This window comes from Chaetura pelagica, unplaced genomic scaffold (genome assembly GCF_000747805.2).
Source record: "Chaetura pelagica isolate M959 unplaced genomic scaffold, ChaPel_1.0 scaffold7, whole genome shotgun sequence".
Classification (NCBI taxonomy): Eukaryota; Metazoa; Chordata; class Aves; order Apodiformes; family Apodidae; genus Chaetura; species Chaetura pelagica.
In genome coordinates this window covers 3315877-3337937 of record NW_009953920.1, presented here as the reverse complement: position 1 = coordinate 3337937, position 22061 = coordinate 3315877, and the positions used below count along the sequence as shown (strand labels likewise).

General features: G+C 41.4%; 1 protein-coding gene across 1 annotated transcript in view; it reads left to right on the top strand.

The window, feature by feature from the left end:
• The window catches only part of TNS3 (tensin 3), a 105394-nt gene that overhangs the window by 45189 nt on the left and 38144 nt on the right, over nt 1–22061 (top strand). The window contains exons 13-15 of the mRNA XM_010001533.1: nt 5544–5716; nt 6071–6188; nt 6289–6372. Of these exons, the coding sequence (XP_009999835.1) occupies nt 5544–5716; nt 6071–6188; nt 6289–6372 (375 nt within the window). The remainder of the gene's footprint in view (nt 1–5543; nt 5717–6070; nt 6189–6288; nt 6373–22061) is intronic.

Here is a 22061-nt window from a genome sequence, read left to right as displayed (position 1 = left end):
TTAGAGTGGGCAGCTCTTTCTCCCAGGCTCTTCTATTATCTTCTTTGACTCCAGGAGTGTGGTTGGAGCCCTTGCCAGTGAAGACTGAGGTAAAGAAGTCATTGAGAACCTCGGCCTTCTCCATATCACTTGCATCCAGTTTCCTTTCTGAGGGGTCCCACACCTTCCTTAGTCCTCTTTATTCATTACTATACCTATAGAAGGTTTTGCTCTTCCCCTTTATGTCCCTGGCTAGATTTAACTCTAACTGAGCTTTAGCTTTTCTAACCAGTTCTCTTGCTGCCCTGACAGCCTCCTTATGTGCCTCCCATTCTAGCTGTCCTTTCTTCCTCTCCTTGTAAAGTTTGGGTTTGTGTGACAGTGTGTCCAGGAGCTCCTTGCTCATCCAGGCAGGTCTCCTAGTATTTTTTCTGCCTTCCTCTTTGTTGGTATACTTTGCTCCTCAACAAAGGAGATAATTCAAGGTGGTCCTTGAATACTGACCAGCTGTCCTGGGTCCTCCTTCCCTCTAGGGCTTTGTCTCATGGTACTTTGGCCAGCAGAACCCTGAAGTGATCAAAGTCTGTGTGCCTAAAGTCCAGGGTCATAAGCTTAGAATGCTTCCTCCTAGTTGCCCTGAGGATACTCAATTCTAGTGCTTACTGGTCAATGCAGCCAAGGTTATCCCTCAGCCTCAGGTTGGTCACCAGGCCTTTCCTGTTGGTGAGAACAAGGTCCAGCATGGCACCTTTTCTTGTTGGTTCATTTACCATTTGGAGGAGAACGTTGTCATCTGTGCATTCCAGGAACACCCTAGATTGCTGGTGCCTTGCTGTGTTGTCCCTCCAGCAGCATATGTTAGGGTGGTTGAAATCCCCCAGGAGGACAAGGACCTGTGAATGCTAAGCCACCTCTATCTGCCTACAGAGGGCCTCGTCTGCTTGGTTCTGCTGATCAGGTAGCCTTTAGCAGAAGTCTACTGTAACATCACCTTCTCTTGTCTTCCCTTTAATCTTAGGCCCATATGCTCTCAACCAGCTCATTGTCCTTCCCTAGATGGAGTTCCATTTATTCCAGCTAGCTGCTGAAGTAGAGGGCAATAACTCTTCCCCTCCTACCTTGCCTGTCATTCCTTAAGAGCTTGTATCCATCTATCCCTACATTCCAGTCATGGGAATCATCCCACCAAGTTTCAGTAATAGCCACTATGTCATAGGTTTTTAGCAGCACAGTGGCCCTTAATTCATCCTGTTTATTGCCCAAGCTTTGTGCATTCATGTAGAGGCATTTCAACTGGGCTGGCCGTGTCACCCTCTTGTGCAAATCTCCCTTGATTTCCTTGGGGTGTTCTAGTGCATCATCCCTGCCTTGCCTCAGGGCAACAAGTTGAGAGCCCTTAGTAGCGCTCCATCCATCTGCCCCTGGTGTACTGCCCCACCGTTTATCAGAGGGAAGCATGAAATTATTAATCTCTTCCCCCTTCAAATCTAGTTTAAAGCCCTATCAATGAGCATTGCCAACTCCTGCCCTAGAATAATTTTCCCCCTCTGAGATAAGTGCATCTCGTTAGCTGCTCACACCTCTGGTGCCTTGCATACAGACCCATGACCATAAAATCCAAACTCCTGTCGACAACACAGAATCACAGTTGGAAGGAACCTTAAAGATCATCAAGTTCCAACTCCCCTGCGTGGGCAAGGGCCACCTTCCACTAGAACAGGCTGCTCAGAGCCCCATCCAACCTGCCCTTGAACACCTCCAGCAATGGAGCTCCCAGGACATCTCTGGGCAGCCTGTACCAGTGTCTCACCACCCTTACACTGAAGAATTTCTGCCTGATGTCTAACCTAAATCTTTCTTCTTTCAGCTTCAAACCATTACTCCTTGTCCTCTCACTGCAAGCCCCTGTAAAAAGACCTTCCTCAGCTTTCTTGTAGGCCCCCTTCAGGTACTGGAAGGCCACCCTGAGGTCCACCCAGAGCCTTCTCTTTTTCAGACTGAACAACCCCAACTCCGTCAGCCTGTCCTCATAGGAGAGATGCTCCTGCCCTCGGATCATTTTCATGGCCCTTCTCTGGACACGTTCCAACAGGTCCACATCTTTCTTGTGCTGGGAGCACCAGAGCTGGACACGGTATTCTAGGTGAGGTCTCACCAGGGCAGAGTAGAGGGGCAGAATCACCTCTCTCAATCTGCTGGCCACAACTTCTCTTGATGCAGCCCAGGATGGATTTGGCCTTCTGGGCTGCAACTGTACCTTGGTGGCTCATGTCCAGCTTTTGATTCACTAGTACCCCCAGGTCCTGTTCCACAGGACTGCTCTCAAGTGTGACCTCCCCAAGCCTGTATTCATATCTTGGGTTCCCTTGGCCCAGTTGCAGGACCCTCCATGTCTGATTGGATGCTGTGGACTTCCTCGTTCCTGCTGGAAGTGTGTCCCTGAGCTCAGAAACCCCCCTGTACTGCACACTCCAACCCCCACCTTGGGCTTACTTTAGTCACTGCTGCCACTGCCTTGCCAACTCTATTAATTCTTGGTGATTTGATTTCATCTGGCGTTGTCTAAGCTGCTCTGCAGTTGATTGAAGGCAGTATTGTCAAATAAAACTGCTTTATTGAGCATTGGTGCAGCCTTACATTGAGTATCATGTGTAGTTCTGGTCCTCAACATGTTAAAGTACTTGAATGTGTTCAGAGGAGGGCAACAAAGCAGAGAAAGAAGCTGGCAGGCGTGTCTTAGGAGGAGCAGCTATGGACTCCAGGTTTGTTTGGAGAGAAAGAGGCTGATAACCTCACAGCTTTCTACAGCTTCCTGAGGAGGGGAAGTGGAGAGGAAGGTGCTGATCTTCTCTCCCAGTTGCCAGCGTGCTTGGGAATGGCTCAAAAGCTGTGTCTATCAGGGGAGGTTTGGACTTGATGTGAATAAACTTCTCTTTACCAAGAGAGTGGTCAAACCCTGAAACAGGCTCCCTGGAGAGGTGGAAAATACCCCATGCCTGTCAGTGTTAAAGAGGCATTTGGACAGTGCCCTTAATGCCATGCTTTAACTTCTGCTCAACCCCGAAGCAGTCAGGCAGTTGGACTCAGTGATTGTTGTAGGTCCGTTCAACTGAAATACTCTATTCTGATTTGCACATTACAGAATTTGAGTGTGATTCAGGTTGAAAGGAACCTCAGGAGGTTATTGGATTAAATCGTAGAATCATATGTCCTGTTCTGAGCAGATTCAGTTAGATCAAGTTGCCCATAGTCATGTCCAGTCAAGTTTTTGAAACCTCCCAAGGTTGCAGTTTCACAGCATTTCTGGGCACCTTCTCCAGGGATTAACCTGTCCCTATGTGCAGCTCTTTTTCCTTGTATCTGGTCAGAATTTTCCTTGCTGCAACTACTCTGTTGCCCTTTTTCCTGCCACAGAACCACACTGAGAAGAGTGTGGCTGCAGCTCTGTAATGCCTCCCATGAAGACAGCAGTGAGGGCCCATTTTACTTTCTGTTATTGAGAGTGAGCAAGCCAGTTTCCCCAGCTTCTTCTCATGTTGTGTACTCCAGTCTCTTAACTGTGTTGGTAACACTTTGCAGGATTCAGTCCAATTTTCTATGCTTTGGGACTGAAAACTGGTCACAGGGCTCCATATCTAGCCTCACAAATGCTGACTAGAGGGGAATAATAATTTTTCTTGACCTGGTGGCTACTGCCTTGCTGTTACAGTTCAGCATGCAGTGGGACTTTTGCTGCAAGGGCAGCAGCCAGTGTCCCTGGGTCTTCTACACAGCTGCTTTATATTCAGCTGCTTTTCTATTCAGTTATATTCGTAGCTGCTTTGTGTTCCTCCAAGCCTGTATGGTGTCATGGGATTACTCCATCCCAGTGCCATAAATTAAGAAGAAGCAGTATGTCTCCCTGATACAATGAAGTACATGTAATTTAAATTGAATGTAATCTTAATTAAAATTTTAAAAATACATAGCTTTTACTAGCAGCTGACACTTGGAAACAGAAATCTATTGTAAGGTTAAAAGACAATTAAAATAATTTATATTAAAATAAAATGCTGACTGATAGTCCAAACTGTAGCCATTAAATCAGAGCGTGATCTGATTTAAAGCATTTTTGTCCCCTTGACAAGCATGTTAAGCACCCTTGTGTCACCTGTGTATGAGCAGAACCAACTTGTTAAACTAGTTAAGAAAAGCACTGAGGAGGCTGGATATAGTATTTCTGGGTTTTAGTAAGACTTTTGATACTGTCCCTTCTGGACAAGTTGTCCAGTGGTTGTAGAGAAGAGGGCTACATCTAGCTAGCAACTGGTCACCAGTGATGTTCCTCAGGTTTCAATTCTAAGGCCAGTTCTATTCAATGTATTTATCAACAGTATGGATGCAGGAGCTGCATGCAGTCTTAGCCATGGTTGAATTCAGGATCCCTAGGGTGGCAAAGAGGGAGCAAAGTAAGCTCACTGCCCTCCACTTCAAGAGAGCAGATTTTTGTTTCTTCAAGGATCTGCTTGGTAGGGCACTGTGGGGCAAAGCCCTGGAGGGGAGAGGAGCCCAGGAAAGCTGGTCCATATTCAAGGATCACTTCCTCCATGCCCAGGAGCTAAGTGTCCCAACAAAGAGGAAGGCAGGTAGGAGAGCCAGGAGGCCTGTATGGATGAGCAAGGAGCTTCTGGACACAGCTAAATGTAAAAACAACGTATACAGAGGGTGCAAGGTTCTGCACCTGGGTGCACTTGAGTTGGGGTAATCCACTGCACAGTTACAGGCTGGGTAGGGAATGGATTGACAACAGCCTTGAGGAGAAGGACCTGGGAGTGTTGGTCGATGTAAAGCTCAACATGAGCTGGCAATATGCACTTGCAACCCAGAAAGCAAACTATGTCCTGGGCTGCATCAGAGTAAGTGTGGACAGCAGGTCAGTTGGTAAATTCTGGAGTGGTATGAAATCCGTCTATATTTCTATGTATCTTCAGTTTAATTATAAATCTTTTTAGCATCCCTAAAGAGGTTTGGAATTCATCTGTGATTTCATTCCTTTTCTGGCTTCAAAGTTCTTGTTTGATGCATCTAGTTTGCTCACATAGTTTCTAGTAATGGTAAAAAAGGTTAAATAATTGTTTGAAATATGGATACTTAAACCAGTATTTTTAGTTTTCAGAGTTGCAACATAAAAACAGAATCTCAGCTATGTCTTGTCCAAGATGTGATTGGTTTATTTGTATTGATTCAGTAAAATAATTAACTGGCTGAAATTGGATCCTGGAATTTAACCCTGTGGGAGAAATTTTCAGAAGTGACTAGCAAGCCTTGATTCATTTATTGACTTTAGTAGTAGTTAATATCACACTGGCTTTGACAGTAGCAGAGCTAGATGTTTGAAAGTGTCTAATTCTGTGATTTTACAAGAGATTTATTAATATTTCTAGGATAAGCCACTACTTGCCAGCATTCATGAACAGAATTATTGAAGGGACAATAGTAAAGCTTGTTTTACTAGCTCTTAAGTGGAAAAAAAAGAAAAAAAAGAAGGTTTATTAATCAGTTTACCTATTTGTTCTCAGTAACAGGTGTGCAAGATGATAATGCAACAAGGGGAAGGATCAGAAAATTAAGTATTGGGCAGTATGACAATGATGTCCCTGGGCAGCCATCATATAACAGGTGTGGGTGGATGAAGTCTCCTGCTACTGACCAGGCTGTAAATCCAGGATCACCAGTTCCTGTAGGGGAGACCAAGCAGGTAAACCATGAAGAATTTTTAAAGAAAGATATTTTTTTTTTAAGTGAATGGCCAATAATGAGTCCCATGTTAATATTCAGTGTCCAAAAATCAGTGTTAAGCAATTGGGCAGTTGTGTTGTGGCAGTAACAAATTACTGTAGTTATCTCAGAAATGCAATTCGGCATTTGAGTTTGGACTGTTCTTGTCCCCTTTTGTGTGTTTGCATGTTTTCAGTGTTCTAAGATCTCTCTGCTGGAACAGTGGATAAGATTATATGAAACCTTCTATAATCTGATGAAATATGACCCACTGTGTTGTAGGGTCAATTGGGAATTTTCACACTGTAATTTTGCTTTTTTGTGCCCTTTCTAGATGGCTGTTGCATGTTACCAAGATGAAATAGATGGGAGAATCTTCTCCCCAACAAAAAATGGAAATGAAGCTGAGTCATTCACACCAGCTTTTCCCCTATCACCAGAGACATCGTATGGTAAGAAAAGTTCTACCTATTTTTGCTTATTTTATATTAAGGGCACTATAAACATTTTAGCTGTTACTGAAGAATAATTGTACTTTTCCTTATCTTCTAGTGAAAACACCTCCACTATACCATCAGCAGCTTCCCTCTAGCCAAAAGGTCAGCAGCTCGTTTGAGCTGTACAGAACCAGTCCTGGTAAGATACCTCTACTTCTTAAATTATTTGAAACTGACCTGTGTGTAAAGGCAACTAGCACAACAGTGGCTATTTCTTTATAAATAGGGTGTATACTTGGCGAATTTAGACAGATGCAAGTGGGAGAAATAGAGTTTAGCAGTGCTGTTTTAATAATCTCAAAAACAAGTGAACAATGAGGAATTATCCAAGAAAGATTTCATGCCATTAATTGCCAACAGTGAGTCCCATGATTGTGTTCAGCGTCCAAAATCAGTGTGGAGCAGTTAGGCAGTTGCATCATGGCAATAAGAGAAAATGCAATTCAGTGTTTGAGGCGTTCCTGCTCTTGTTCTCTGTATGTGTTTGCGGGGTTTCAGTGTTCCACAATCTCTCTGCTAGTATTTGATCAAAATAGTACTGTCAGGAGACTTGAGTGAGTTCCTTGTCATTTTTGGTAGGTTTTATCTTCATCTGAGGAAAGAGGTTGCCAGGCAAGTGAAGCTGACAATAGAGCTTGGCCATAGCAATGCTCAAGTCAAGGTGATCCTTGATCAAAGGATCAATGTTCTGGAGGGTTTTTTTGCTGCAATACGGTTTGCAAATGCGCAAGCATGGAAAAGTAATAGGTAATAATTTATTAAGTGTTTAAAGATTTAATGTGATCTATATCTGAATTCAATTATTAATAGATTATTCTTTGAGGCCTTAAATCTTTGCCGCTAAAAATAGCAGCAAAGCTATTGTTAGCTGCCACTTTTTCTGTGTGAAGTTATTTTGAAACACTAAATTTTTTTTTTAAAGCATTTCATGTGACTGCATCAAAGTGCTGAACATAGAAGGAACCCAACATGATCGATTTAAAACCTGAATAAAAATCACAGACTTTGATTTAAATTGTATGCATTGGAAAATGTCCAGTTAAGAGTTCATTTGTATATAGTTTTATTGCTTAGGCTATGACTATCTTCTCAGGCAGTATCTTGATAGTAGAGTTTCCAGTAAGCTTGACAGTGGTTTTTGGTGCAATAATAGTTAGAGTGTTGTGTTTTTAACTTGGAAAAAAGCCTTTCTGTTTAACTTGCAACATTGTTGTGGTTTAAGCCCAGCATGTGACTAAGCACAACACAGCTGCTCGCTCTCTTCCCTGCACCCTGGTGGGATGGAGAGAAGAAAACAAAAAAATCTTGTGAGTCGAGACAAGGACAGGGAGGCTTCACTCAGCAGTTACGGTCATGGGCAAAAGAGTCTTGAATTGAGGGGAAAAAAAATGTAATTTGTTATCAGTCAACTCAGAATAGGATAATGAGACATAAAATAAATTCTTAAAAACACATTCCCCCACCGCTCTCTTCTTCCTGGGCTGAAGTTACTTTGTTCCTGATTTCTCTACCTTTTCCACCCCCCAGTGGTGCAGGGGAATGGGGAATGAGGATTGTGCTGAGTTCATCTCACATTGCCTTTTCCTCCTCAGAGAGTAGGCTAATCACACTAACCCTCCTCCAGTGTGGAGTCCCTCCCTTGGGAGATAGTCCTCTATCAAATTTGCCAACATGAATCCCTTCCACAGTGTGCAGTTCTTCAGGAAAAGACTGCTCCAACGTTGGATTCCTGCAGAGTCACAGCCTTCTTCATGCATATCCACCTGCCCTAGGGCTTGGGATTGCCAGGCTACAGGTCCATATCTGCTCCACTGTGGGGCTGCAGGGTCATAGCTGCCGGCTCACCACAAGCTGCAGGGAAGTCTCTGCTCTGGGGCACCTCCTCTGCCTCCTTCCTCACCTTGGTAGCTGAGGTATTGCTCTCACCTCCTACTCCTCTCTTCCCTGCAGGTCTTTTAGCAGTTTCTTTTTCCCCTTCTTTATATATCTTAATTGTGGAGACAGTACCACAGTTACTGATTGCCCTGTCCTCAGCCAGAGACAAGTCCAACTTGGAGCTGGGGGAGCTTTAACCAGCTTCTCACAAGAGCTGCTATCAAAAACCCTGCCAACACACTAATTTAATTGTTATCAAAACCAAGTAACATCGCACAAAATAAAATTACCTTTAGAAATAAAACAATTTTCTGCATAGTTCATGGCATCTCTTTATGGCTAAGTTGCTTTCTCAACTATTAAAAGTTAGCCGTTAGATATCCTCCAGAGTGCAGCTTCAGCCCATCTGTTACAGGTTGCTTACATTGAGTTAATACAGTGAACACTTTGTTGTTAAATAGTTTCTATTGCTGTTGCTAAGCATTAGGAATTGTCTTGAAAAATGTAGTGGCTTTCAGAGTATTTTTCTGATTTTGTTGATGTTTCTTCTGCTTAAATCCAAATGCTGTCATCTCTCAAGTGCTGGGTTTGATACTCAGTTAATGGAACACTGACAATAACCATGCTAGCTTAGACCTAAGCAGGTAACTCTTCTTTTGAATGCCCCTGCAAAAATGATGCTCAAGGTGTACTGACTGCTACAGGTCAAGTGCTCTGCTCCCTATGGCTTTGCTTTTAGCCATGAGCATAATGTACTTTGACACTTAAGATTAAAGGCATATGAGTTGGGTGAACTGGAAAACATGCAATGCACCATTAGTGAGCACCTTTAAGGAATGTTAGTTGGGTAATTTTCCTGCCAGAGTACAGAAACTTCTATTGCCAGAAGCAATTGCTAGAATCCTACTAAAAATATTTTTTCTTTTCTCTTTTCCCTTCACTATTCTACTTTATATATTGCTTTTATCTACAGTGAGTATCTATTTACTGTATTTACTTGCTTCTCTCTTTTGACTTTGGCAAGAAGTGAAAAAGACCTCTTGTCATTACTTTTGCTACCAATAGCTAATTAATGGCCAGAGCAAGAGTGTTGTGTCTGTGATTGAGACTGCTCTAATACACATGTCACAAAGGTAACCCTAACAGTATGCACTTTGCAATAATTATGGTAGACCCAGTTTTTAATACTTTCCTTGGCAGCCTTGCTCTTTTAAACTTTCAAGATTTTTGTTTTGGTAGAAGTTGGGAAAACATACTGATTTCGCTAGAGATTTTCAAAACATGGAAACCTTTAGAGTCATGGACTCTGAAGCTTTAATTTCTGCCATTAAGATATTTCCCCTTTTGTCTCATTGAATTCAAAATTGTTTTGCTCTGCATCTCAACCTTGCTGCTTGTCTGAATTCCAAGTTAGTAGTGAGGATGCTTTAACATCTGGCTACCAATTATCTAGATATATTACAGTCTTATTTTCTTTCCACTTCCTTGTAGAGAATTGCTTTCACTGTAGTTAGCCCTTATCATATCAAGGGAGATCTACTGTGCTTTTAGGAAAGTATAAAAGTATACATTTTAAAATACATGGTTTTGTGTATCCTATGTTAAAGAGTTACAATGACATCCAGTCTTTATGTATATAAAATTATAAAATTATCCGTTAGTTTTATAAGTTATTCTTGTTGTAAACTGTGTCCCTTTATCTTGAAGTAATCTAATTATGATTCTTAAACTGTTCATTGAAGGTCACTATCTTCACTGAAGTCTGACAAAACCCTGTATAAAATTATGCTCCGTTAGCCCTAAAAATCTTAATTTTCTTTCCAGGTGAAACCATCTTGTTAGTCCAGTGGTGTTATGTATCTGTCTCCCTTTCATTAGCTATGCCCTACCTTTTCTTCCTCCCCATACATTTCTTTAAGATGCCCTGCCTGCACCAGATGGAAAGAACAGGATTACTTTCCAGAGCCTTGCTATTTCTTGGATAGGAGCAAGTTTAATCTCCCTCAGTCTGTGTTTAGGCATGCAGTCCTTTCCTGTCAGCACTGCTGCTCAAGTGATCACTTGCTGCACAGTTTCATTGCTCTTTTCCTCACTTTACATAGATTATAAGTAATACAGATGCAATGGAGTTCATTCTGCATTGTCTTCTGTAAGACACCTTGCTTCTTATGACAAACTTGAGCAGTCTATAAATTGACTAATTTTATAAATACCCCACAAAAAAGCAGGCTCCAGATAGAACCCAGATACAGGTTTTTGAGTAGTAACACAATAGCCATTGTATATCCCATGGGTCCCACGCATCAGTGAAGGAACAGAAGCACTATTTATAGGCCATTTTGAAGCTCATAAAGGCTCTCTTGTTTCAGACAGCATACAGCTAATTGAAGTCCCTTTGTATATAGAAGTAACAAAACCCCCCTAACAAGCTCTTTTCCAGAGGACTGAACTCTGGCTAACCACCCCTGCCACTCCACCCATCAGGATGGATGTGAGGAGCTGCCCCTTCCTCAGCTCTGGCTATAGCATAGAGCTCTGCAGAAAATCTGTATTCAGAAATAGATGCTGTTGACAGCAGAAGGCAAGGATCTGTGGAATGAGGGGAGATTATCCATAATCCTTTATCCATGTACCGACAAAGAGAAGACATGATGTCCTGTTTTTCTGTCTTTTCTGAAGAGCCTAAGTATACGTGTGTAGTTCAAGCCATGCATATGGTGGAGTGATAGCACTGCTGCTGGTTTGAGGAATGTAGGAGCCTTCAAGCATGTGTAAAGCCTTGCCTTTCCACACTCACCATGGAACTTAGCCTAGATACTGTACTCAAAGCTTGTGTTATGCTCCACGAGCTACATTTTTTCTAAAAAAGAGACAAAAGGTCATCTTTTCTCCTTATGCTGTTATGAAACTCTTCAAGATCAGAAACTGGCTTATTTCTACATTTTTTCTTGTACAGACTCTTTTTTTATATCTGACAGAAACATTTTAATCCTGAATTCCCCCCATTAACTAACATAGGCTTACTCTGCTACATCACCCAGTAGAGTGATGAGTGTTTCATAAATCTCTCAAAAGGCAAAACCACAACTGGGCAGATACCCTCATTACTGCATAGTTCTATTACTGATTATAATTTTATACTGTTTAAATTTCATAGTATGATTCCAGGATTATATTTTCTTCCAGTCACTGAGTTGCTAGGGGAATAAAATACACTACTAAATTGTTCAATAAAAATAGGTAAAGTTCTGAACTGAAAACATTTTCTGTGTGTCAGGGGGATTAGTGGCATAGGGAGTAAAAGTGTTAGAAATTTATGAGAGAGAAAAATTCCCAGTTTATGCTGTGCAAAAACTTTCTCCACAATATGAAAAAGTTTCATATAATATTCATTTATACCTGCTTTCATCTCCTCCCACTAACTGTTTATATAAGGCATACATGTCCAAAGCAAGAGAATGGAACTTTTCCAGACATCCAGGTTTATTTGATTAGAACATCAGTACATCCCTTCAGTGGATGATTGTCTTAAGCTCTGTCCCCCTGGAAACAAAGGTGCATTTTGTTTTTTGCTGTTGTGATTCTAAGTTTGGGGGTTATTTTATTTTGTTAGTTGTGTTTGTTTGTTTGCTTTAAGCACGGAGGCTATTAACGAGCAAGAAAAATACAGATAGAAATAAAAAAAAATTGTTTTCTCCAAGGTAGATAGACAAAAGGTCTGAGTTGTATTTTCATTGTCCTGCAATTGACTTTGACATATTTATCTTGTGGCTAAATACAGTGCTCATCTCCACAATATTTTTATAATGCCACAGCTAGTGTTTCTTAGTTATGATAAGATTTACCATTTACTAGTGCATATGAAGCCTCCATAGGCTTCAGGAGCAAGTAGGAAAGGACACAGTTCTCCTGTTTGGATTCTACCCATGTGAACTTAATCAGGTCTTCCAGAAAGAGAACAGGGAATGCTGTAAGGCGTAGTCATAAAGATTCGGTCATAGGCGTTGTCTGCATTCTCCATTGGAACCAAGATACTGCTGAAAAGGTACATGGAGTCTTCTTACTAAATGCAAATGTGAATTAGCTTTTCTCACAGGAGCAACGCATCCTAGCAAAGACGAACTCAGGCAAAAATGCCAAGAGGCCTGCATAGATGAACAAAGAACTCCTGGACAAACTCAGACATAAAAGAAAGGTCTACAGAGGGTAGAAGCAAGGACAGGTAGCCTGGTGAGGGATACAGAGAAATTGTCCCAGCAACCTGGGATCAACTTATGTAAGCTAAAGCCCAGATAGAACTAAGTCTGGCCAGGGACATCAAGGGCAACAAGGCAAGCTTCTATAGGTATGTTGATGAAAAAAGGAAGACAAGGGAAGTTGTGGGCCCTCTCTAGAAGTAAATGACAGACCTGGTTACCCAGGATGTAGAGGAGTGAGATACTCAATGACTTTTTTGCCTCAGTCTTCACCAGCAGGTGCTCAATCCACACTGCCCAAGTCAGAGGACACAGAGGCAGGGACTGGGAGAAAGAACCACCACCCATGCTAGGGCAAGATCATGCTCAAGACCATGTAAGGAACCTGAAGGTGCATAAGTCCATGAGACCTGATGAGATACATCCACAGGTCCTGAGGGAACTGGCAGATGAAGTTGCTAAGTCACTATTGATCACATTTGAGAAGTCATCGCAGTCTGTTGAAGTTCCCACTGACTGGAAAAGGGGAAACATAACCCCCATTTCTAAAAATGAAAACTCGGGGAACTACAGGTCAGTCAGTCTTCTTCTCTTCCCAGTAAGATAGTGTAGCAGATCATCCTGTAAACTGCTAAGGCACATGGAAGGGAGGCGATTGGTGACAGCCAGCATGACTTCACTAAGGGCAAATCATGCCTGACAGATTTGGTGGCCTTCACGATGGGGTTACAATGTTGGTAGATAAGGGAAGAGCAACTGATGTCATCTACTTGGACTTGTGCAAAGCACAAAGCTACCTCAGTACCCTTGGGTGTATCCAGTCTGGCCCCATATAGACCTGTGTGTGTCTTAAGTGGTGCAGCAGGTTGGTAACCATCTCCTCTTGGGTTATGAGGGGTTCAAACTGCTCCCTATCACTCCTTTCCAGCTTTCCTATCACTCTCTTCCAGCTCAGGGGGCTGGGTATCCAGAGAAGAACTGGTCCTACTACTAAAGACTGAGGCAAAGAAGGCATTAAGTACACCTGCCTTTTCCTCATCCTTAATACCATGTTTCCCCTGCATCCAATAAGGGACAGAGGTTCTCCTTAGTCCCTCTTTTGTTGCTAATATATTTGTAGAAGCATTTCTTTTTTTTCTTTGACAGCTGAAGCCAGATTGATTTCTAGTTGGGCTTTGGCCCTTCTGATTTTCTTCTTGCGTAGTCTCACGACATCTTTGTAGTCCTCCTGTAGGCCTCCAAAGACCATAAACTCTCATTTTTTTTCCCTGCGTTGCAACAAGTTATCTGTATTCAGCCAGGCCTGTCTTCTCCCCTGCAGGCTCATGTTTTGGCACAGGGTGATAGCTGCTCCTGTGCCTTTAAGACTTCCTTCTTGAAGTCTTCCTTCTTGCCTTCTTGGACTCCTTTGCCCTTCAGGAATGCTTCCCAAGGGACTCTGTCAACCAGTCTCTGAAACAGGCCAAAGTCTGCCTGCCAGAAGCCTGAGGTTGCAGTTCTGCTGACCCCACTTCTTGCTTCCATAAGAATAGAGAACTCGATCATTTTGTGATCTCTGTGCCCAAGACAACCTCCAGTCATCATATCCTCCACAAGACTTTCTGTTGACCAACAGCAGGTCCAGCAGGGTGCCCTCCCTAGTTGGCTCCCTCACAATGTGTCAGAAAGTAACCTCCACACACTCTAGGAACCTCTGTATTATGTTTCCAGCAGCTGTCTGGCAAGTTGAAGTCCCCTTATGAAAACAAGGGCAAGCGATCAAGAGACTTCTCTGAGATGTCTATAGAATAGTTGATCTGTATCTTCATCCTAGTTGGATGATCTATAACAGACTCTTACCAAGATGTCTGCCTTGTTGGTCTTTCTCCTGATTCTTACCTGTCACTGTCATTAAGATCTAGGGATTCATAACACTCCCTAACATACAGGGCCACCCTACCACCTCTCCTTCCTTGCCTATCCCTTCTGAAGCGCTTCTAAGCAATGATGGCAGCACTCCAGTTGTGTGATGGCATTTGCCACATGTTTCTATCATGGCAACTATATCAGAGTTTTCCTCCTACACAGTGACTGACAGATAATACTATTAAATGCTTCACTGGACTGCAAAATACGTATCGACCAATTAACCCTCATAACTTGAATTATCTGTTGGAAATATGTGGGCAGACTTGCCATCATTTCAAAATGACACAAAAAAGCTTATGACTTATATAGAAGACCTGTGTTGTGTTAATCTGTTCATTGTGCACTGTCAGCCTTACCAATCAAAGCACACAAATAAGGTCTTAAAAATATACTAGAGATACTTAGGAGTTACAGTAACTCATGGAAAAGTTAGTGTCCCTCCTTTTTTTATGAGATTTCAGAAAGCTAATAAAAACCAGTATGCTAGGAAATTCCAAGCTGCTTGATTCATTCTAAGAAGTGTTTATGTCTATCAAGTGGTGGGTACTGAGTTTTTGAATTAGCACTTCAGTATATTCCTGTTCTCTGTAAAAATACTTTATATCATGATTATTAAATTGCACCAGGGTTATATGGTGAGCACTTGCTTGTGTTCTCTCTCCCTTTCTCCTTCTCTGTTCTGGAACATGCTCATTGATATTGTTCTTTGTAAACAGATGAAGAAGTGCTTCCTTTTCTTATATTTATTTAACTCTGTAGGTTTTTTAATCAAAGAAAGATACATTTCCAATAAACAATTAAAACTTCTAATTTAATATTAGATTTAACGTTAATATTTATTGTCTGCATAATGCTTATGTATTTTCAGAAGTATATAAAAAAAATTACAGTTCCTTTAATAGCCTTTGGAACTACTGGTTTGCTTTAATTTTATTTTCACTTGCTACTCTCTTCTACCTCTCCCTGCTCTGAAAACCTGAGAGATGAGATTTCTCCAATATATATATATTTTTCCCAAAATGACTTTAGTATCCTTAAGAGGCCATAGGTACCTTTTTCCCTACTCTTCCCTCATGATTTGGCACTGACTTTGCACTTGGAATAGGAAAAGTGGGAGAAAATTCCTGGATAGGATAAAACTACATGTTTGTGTTGGGGAAGAAAAAGCAGGAAGGAAGCTGGGGAGCAGTGGAGTTACTGCAGTAATTGGGGCTGAGGAATGTAATGAAGGTATGTTCCAAAGAAGTGTTAACATAAAGCAGAATACCTCCTTGGCTTTTCTTTTTTCAGTCCTTCATCAAACACCAAGTTAAAAGCACAGACTCTTAAGTGGAGTGTAAGTAAAATTAAATCTGAATAATACTGCATCTCTAGTATTTCAGGAAAACCAATATGAAGGCTGTGTGAGTTTCAACCACACTGGTAGTTTGTGTCTGCTGTTGTAATTGGATTTTCTGAATATTACCAATTTGTGTCCCACAGTGTTTTAAGAATTTGTACAGAAAGGTGAAAGAATAAAGTAAATGAAAAATAAATTATTTGCTTGAGATTATAAAACAGTTATAAAGATAACGTAGTGCTGCAGATAAGATGTTCTAGATCTGTGGGGATAGTCACTGGGGTCCCTGAATTGATCTGTATACCAGATAAATACTAGGAAATAAAAATTATAATAGAAAGATTATAATTTATAGATGGGTTTATAGGCTAGACTTTCTAAGAAGGTTAAGGGAACATTCATTCAGATGTTTTTAGTAACTCGAGCCAAGTTGAATTTTCATTTGTATGCATTTTACCCACCAATATGAGAAAGTTGAATCATACCAATGATAGTAAAGTTTATATTGTGTTTATTTTTTAAAAACTGTTTAATGCAAAGATTTATATAAGTGATGCCAAGAAAAGGTTTGGTTTTCCCATGCACTGAATAACCCCTCTGTATTGAGGGTAGAGAATAGATGCAACTCCTGGTTTCCTTACATTGAATACAATAGATTATAGATCCATTCTACATATGGTCACCAAAACATGTTACCTGAAGATTAGCAAAATATTTTTTGTTCTGGAAAATGGTGGGAGTATTTTAAAAATAGCTTGAGATTAGTCATTGGTTATGGCTTTTTTCCTCCCCCATTGTTGCTATTTTGATGCTTTCATATCTGGTCAAAAGAGAGTGTATTATCAATACCTTTCATTCAGTACTTTTGAAGGGTTCCTGTTGGTTGTAATTCTCTGCGAACTGATATGATGTCAAGTTGTGATACGACACACTCAGAGAGTTAATAAGACTGCATAGTACTAAGGTATGCATGAACTGGGCCTTTTAATGAAAGCTGAGACCTGTGTAAGTAAGAGGGACATCACACTGTGCTCGCATCCCTTGAAATAATAAGATCAACTTCAAACACTATTTGAAACAGTGAAGTATAATGTTAATGCAATTATTTATGTTGATAGATTTATTTCTTTTATCTCACCGTTTATTTCAGTTTGAGTGACAGTGATTTGAAAACTCTTCTTGCCTGTGTTTAATTGCCACAGACATTTTGGCAATGGATTTTGTTGTTAAGGATGTTTGAAATAGAAGAGGAAGCTTACGAAAACATTAGAAGACAAAATAGAGATTGTTGAATATGTCCTAAATATGTCTTCTGTCCTCTATTTGTTACAGAAATTTCACTCCAGTTTATATTTGCTCTGTCAGGGAGTGGTCTATGTAACTAGTCTATTTAGATCATTGCTAATAACGAGGGTCAGCTTACCAAGTAGTTGCACGAAAAAACTCATAAATACCTACATGTCAAAGACATGTTTTCAGACATCATTCAGGGAACTGATGCATTTTGGAAACTTCATGCTGAGTTACTCTGAGAAGAAAAGCACATCAGAACCCGTCCATGGGTCATCAGAAGAGAATACCAAAGCAAGGGAGTGTTAGCACTGATGGTCACAGCTTTAATTAAACACTAATGATGTAAGGAAATATATACAATTATATACAAATGTGTTCAGATATGTGCAAAAGCCTCTCGCCTCCCCCCACCCCCAGCCACTCCCACAGCATCTCCTGAGCTGTGAAGAGTCCTGAAAAATCCTGGAGCTGCTGGAGAAAGCGGAGAGTAATGAGGGTCAGGAGAGCTCGAGCCTGGGGGTCGATGGTGATGGATGGACGGAGTCCTCCCCGGACGCCAGCCATGGACGGAAGAGAAGACGAGAAGAAGCAGGAAGGAAGTTGTCTTTTGTGATCTCTGACGTTCTTCTGAGCTTACGTAGATAAATGGAATGGAATATCTCTGGCCAGTTTTGCTGTCCGTCTAACTCAGCCTCCTGTGGGGGGGTCATAGATCTCCCCATAGTGTCTGAGCCGGCAGAGTAAGATGTGACATTGAAGACGCAGCAGTTAGAAAAACATTCCATTCTAATCAATCTTAGAACTCACTAGTGCTAGTTAAAAGAAAGCTTATTGAAGGAATAAAAAAAATCAGTAAAAGGAAAATTGGCTCAAACCAGGACACAAATCCAGGCTTATGCCTGGGGCTTTGAATTCCATTCAGCCACCAATACATCTGAAAGTTTAATTGTGCTGTGTGCAGTTACATTCTTCCTGTAGCTCTAGTTTAAAGGCATTTTCTCTTGAGAGGAAGCAGTAGCATTTTCTGCTATTTATTTATTTATTTGAGGGGGTTTAGTATTTGATGTCCAAGATAACTGACTGCGCTTGGAATATGCACCTATTAGCTGAAAAGATGAATGCAGTTCCAAAGGTTCTGAGCAGTTTCTTGTTGTCTTCATTGGTATCTATTGAGATTTCTAAAATTCAGGCAATAGAACAAACAATTCTGAAGTTGTAAATGCCAAAAAAATGTTGTTTGCATAACTGAAATTATTACACCGGAAAAAATGTGTTTATACAAGCCTTCAGTGTCGTAACTTTTGATCATCTGAAAGCAGATGTGCCTCTTTGGTTAAACTTGAAATGCATTCTGATAATACACGGATGGGTGGTGGCAGTCTCTTTTTTTTTTTCCTCTCTAAGAACCAGTGAAAAAATGATTACTTGAGAGGTTTCTGGAGCACTGAGTTTTAAATAATTTGATTTCTGTTTTTTTTCCTATCAGTGGGAAATAGTCATGCATTTCCCTGCATAGATCTGTCATTTGACTAATAACTATCTATGTATGTATTACTGAAGTATATGTGAGCAGTATCTTACACATATATAAAAAAGAGAAGAATCTGAAGCAGAGAAGTAGTCCGCCATTAATTTTTGCTTGTTCTGAAGATGCAAGAGATAAGCCATTGGCAGGAATTCATCAGCAGTTTAACAGAAATACAGACTGGATGAGCAAGGAGTGTGGCAGATGTGGATTGTTTTTACATATATCTGTTGATGCTAGTTACCAGTGCATGTGGGTTGTCGTGACCCAGACTTGGGAGGCTGGGATTAGGCCCCCTTGCTAGCTAAACTCCTTCTCAGAGAGGAAGCCTCGGTGGGGCTGGATCCAGTCTGCCTCTCTGGATCCTGGTCCTCACAGGGAGAGTTGCAACAGGCTCCTCCCACCTGGTAGGTAAGGGGCACCGGTTTTATGTTTGCAAGTGGTTCGTGGTTCCTTTTGAATAAATTAAAGTGAAATGACACCAAATAGCCCGTGAACAATTACAAACAATTTATTGATACAGGGTAGTGCAGTCTCCACCTATCAGTCGTGCTGAGGAGGCCTCACCTGGTGAGTTGCTGTGCAAGGCACATGTGAAGAGGGAGCTGTGATCCCTCTGTGCTGGCCTCTCATTTGCAGTTTTTTATCACTAAGCAGACTCATAACTTTTTCCCAACCAACTTGTCTGAGGCAGCAACACATTAACTCTTTCAGTCCCTCATATGTGTCAACATGGATGTTTGAGGTAATTACTCATTATGTTGGACAGTTGGACAATACATTTGGAATATTGCATGGGTAGCATGCATTTTTGAGATGCTGCTAGTCCTTTTGTCTGGAAAAGCATAAGTTAACAAAAATCCATGGGAGCAACTACTTCCCTTGCTATGACATGAAACAAGTACAGCTGTCAGCACATCTTTTTAGAACACTTAAAGTCTTAAAATGATCCTGTGTGGGTGCCTGAGGTCTGGTCTGCTGCATTCATAAGTCAGAGATGTTTGGCAATTTCAGAATTACAGACCTACCAGTGTTGAGTGAGGACATAGAGGAAATACACATTCGGTCCCACTAAAGTGTTTACAGTTCAAAGGCCATATTGCTCTATGTTTAAGATCCTGTTCTCCCCTGCATTAAATCTTTTAATGTTTATTCCCTCTTGCAGAAGAGGAGAAAGAATACTGAATTAGTTTCTCTTTTCCTCTGCCTGAGCTAGATCTGTTATTTCATGAGGCCATTCATATTCATATACCTAGGAGACAAAATTTGAAATGTGCTGTGACTTACTGTTGACTTCCACATTCCTGTCAGTCGTAGGAAGATCAGGGAAAACACATGCCTTTCCTTTACAAATTGTGGTGTTTGCTAAATTAGAGTCTGAGGGCCGTTCTGCATAGAGTGGCTCTTGCACAGCCACTGTCCTGCAGTTTCCTGTTGGAGAAAGTTGCATGGTGCAATTCAAGCCTTGCCTTTTAAGCTGCTTTGTATAGATCTTGCAGTTCGAAGGTTCTGATGAAACTGGGAATCTTATGTACTTCATCTGGGAGAGCTGTATGCTGTGCTATGTGAGTACTACCACCTGGCAGAGGACGGAGGACCTGATCCCAGTCTCTGTGCTGTGCCCAGCACAGTACTGGAGAAACCAATTCTCCTTGCCAAAGCAGACCTTCCTCTTTTGTTATGCTGTTTTCTCACAAACTGTGTGCTCCTAAACCCAGCCAGCTCCTTACCTGAGACATCCAACAGTCCCCTTTCTTACTCCTGTGTTTTTGTACATAATAAAATTTCGGTCTGGCCTTTTTATACCACTTGGCTTTAGAGTTTCAGATTGTTGTTCCCTGGAACTCATCTCAGCTGGTTGAAACTTTAAACTTTTGACAGGACAAACAAAAGGTGAGTTTTGGTGTCAAGCACCTTTTGTTTGTCATTAAACGTGTCTAAGAGGTTTCACTGATAAACAGCCCCCTAAGTATAACCAAATCTGATTATTAGAAAGCTCCATGCAAAAAGAATATCTTGACAAAGGGTGAATTTGATAAAATGTTGATGAAACTCAAGTATATAGATTTTAATTACCTCATTCTACTTATTTTACACTCATATATTACTTCAGAAATTAACACTTTCTCACTTAACCCAGCCTTCATATAATATTTCAGACCACTGTTAACTTCTTGGTTAAAGGTTGCTATTCTTGTTCTCTTCTAATTCATCAAGGGTAAATTGCTAAGCAAGCAAAGCTTCCAATTCTTAAAAATCAGGAAGGAAATGGGACATCCAAAGGTTTCCTGTGATTACAGCGCTTTTTTATGCAGAGCCAGGAATGCTTTCTATGGAGAGCAATTGCCTCTTAATAATTATTGTTTATAGGAGTTTGAAGACTGTGTTTGACTACATTTGTTTCTGCCAGGAAGCATCTAAGAGAAAGTGTAGTTGTGAAATAAATTAATCAAAGCAATTGATGACTGCTGCATTAATAACCTGGTCTGCCCCTGTGGCAAGAATTGTCCCTAATTTTTTACCTGACAGTATGGTGTATATCACAACTAATGGCAAGGATTCTGAAAGTACTTAATGTTGGCAGCTGCTTCACTGGAAAAAATCAGTGGTAGGAGTGAATATTCTTATAAATAAATAGTTTGATTTAGTTTATTATTTAGTCTGTGGAAGAAAGCAAAATTCTAATTAGCTTACCAGTACTCTTCTCTACAATTGAGGCGATTTAAAGCTATCAGAAAGGCTTCACACATTAAAGATACGTTGCTGTTAGAAATTTTAAAGCAATGGAGTAATTGATTACAGGAAAGCTTTAAATGGTTGTATTTGTTTCCGTCCATATCAAGTAATTTCCTACAGTCATCCTTTCAGAAAATCTCATGCCCTGGGACACTGAAGAACAATCTGAGGAGGAAATGAGCTGTCCATCGCCGTGCTGCAGTGTTTCCACTCATCTTCCTGACACATAAATAAAACCTGCTCTGAACAATGATAGGGCAGTGTTGAATGCAACACAGTAAGGTTGCACATGGTATTTTGTGAAAGAAGTCCTGGGAAGTGAGTCAAACTTATTCAGAGCTCTGGATGCTAAATTTATCCGAGAGCGTTGAGCCAGCTTGGCATTACAGAGCAGTTGCTCTGTGGTTCACATGGAAAAGCACCTATCTGATGGTTTTCAGTGTCCTGCATCTCTCTTAAAGAAACAAGTCTATGAGGTCAAATGAGGTGGTGGGAAAACTGAGCTTCTGCTTGACAAAACCAAACAAAACAGACCGACCAACCGAAAACCGCCAAACAACAAAAACAAAAAAAAAAAACCCCAAAAAAGCCAACAAAAAAGAAGCCCCAAAGCCGAGGCTGGAGCTGCTCTGACCATGCGCGGGAGGGCTGTGCGTGCGGGGGAGGAGCGGGGCTCATTCAAATGCGGTGAAGTCAGCAGAGCGGGGATGCTCCGGAGGGGCCGTCTGGCTGAAGAGCGAGCGCTAAAGCTCGCCGAGTGACAATCGGGCAATTCTTTTCCGCCTCGATGGAGTGAACTCCAGCTATCTTTCAGCTGAGTGGCTGTACTGAGAGGGGGAGCCTGGTTTTCTCTGGCTGCAGACACTGGGATCCTCTGTGCTGGGAAGTTTGAACGCGCGGGGGAGGGTCGGTGGTATTGGAGCCGGCAGATGTGGGAAGTAGCAGTTCCCCAGCCT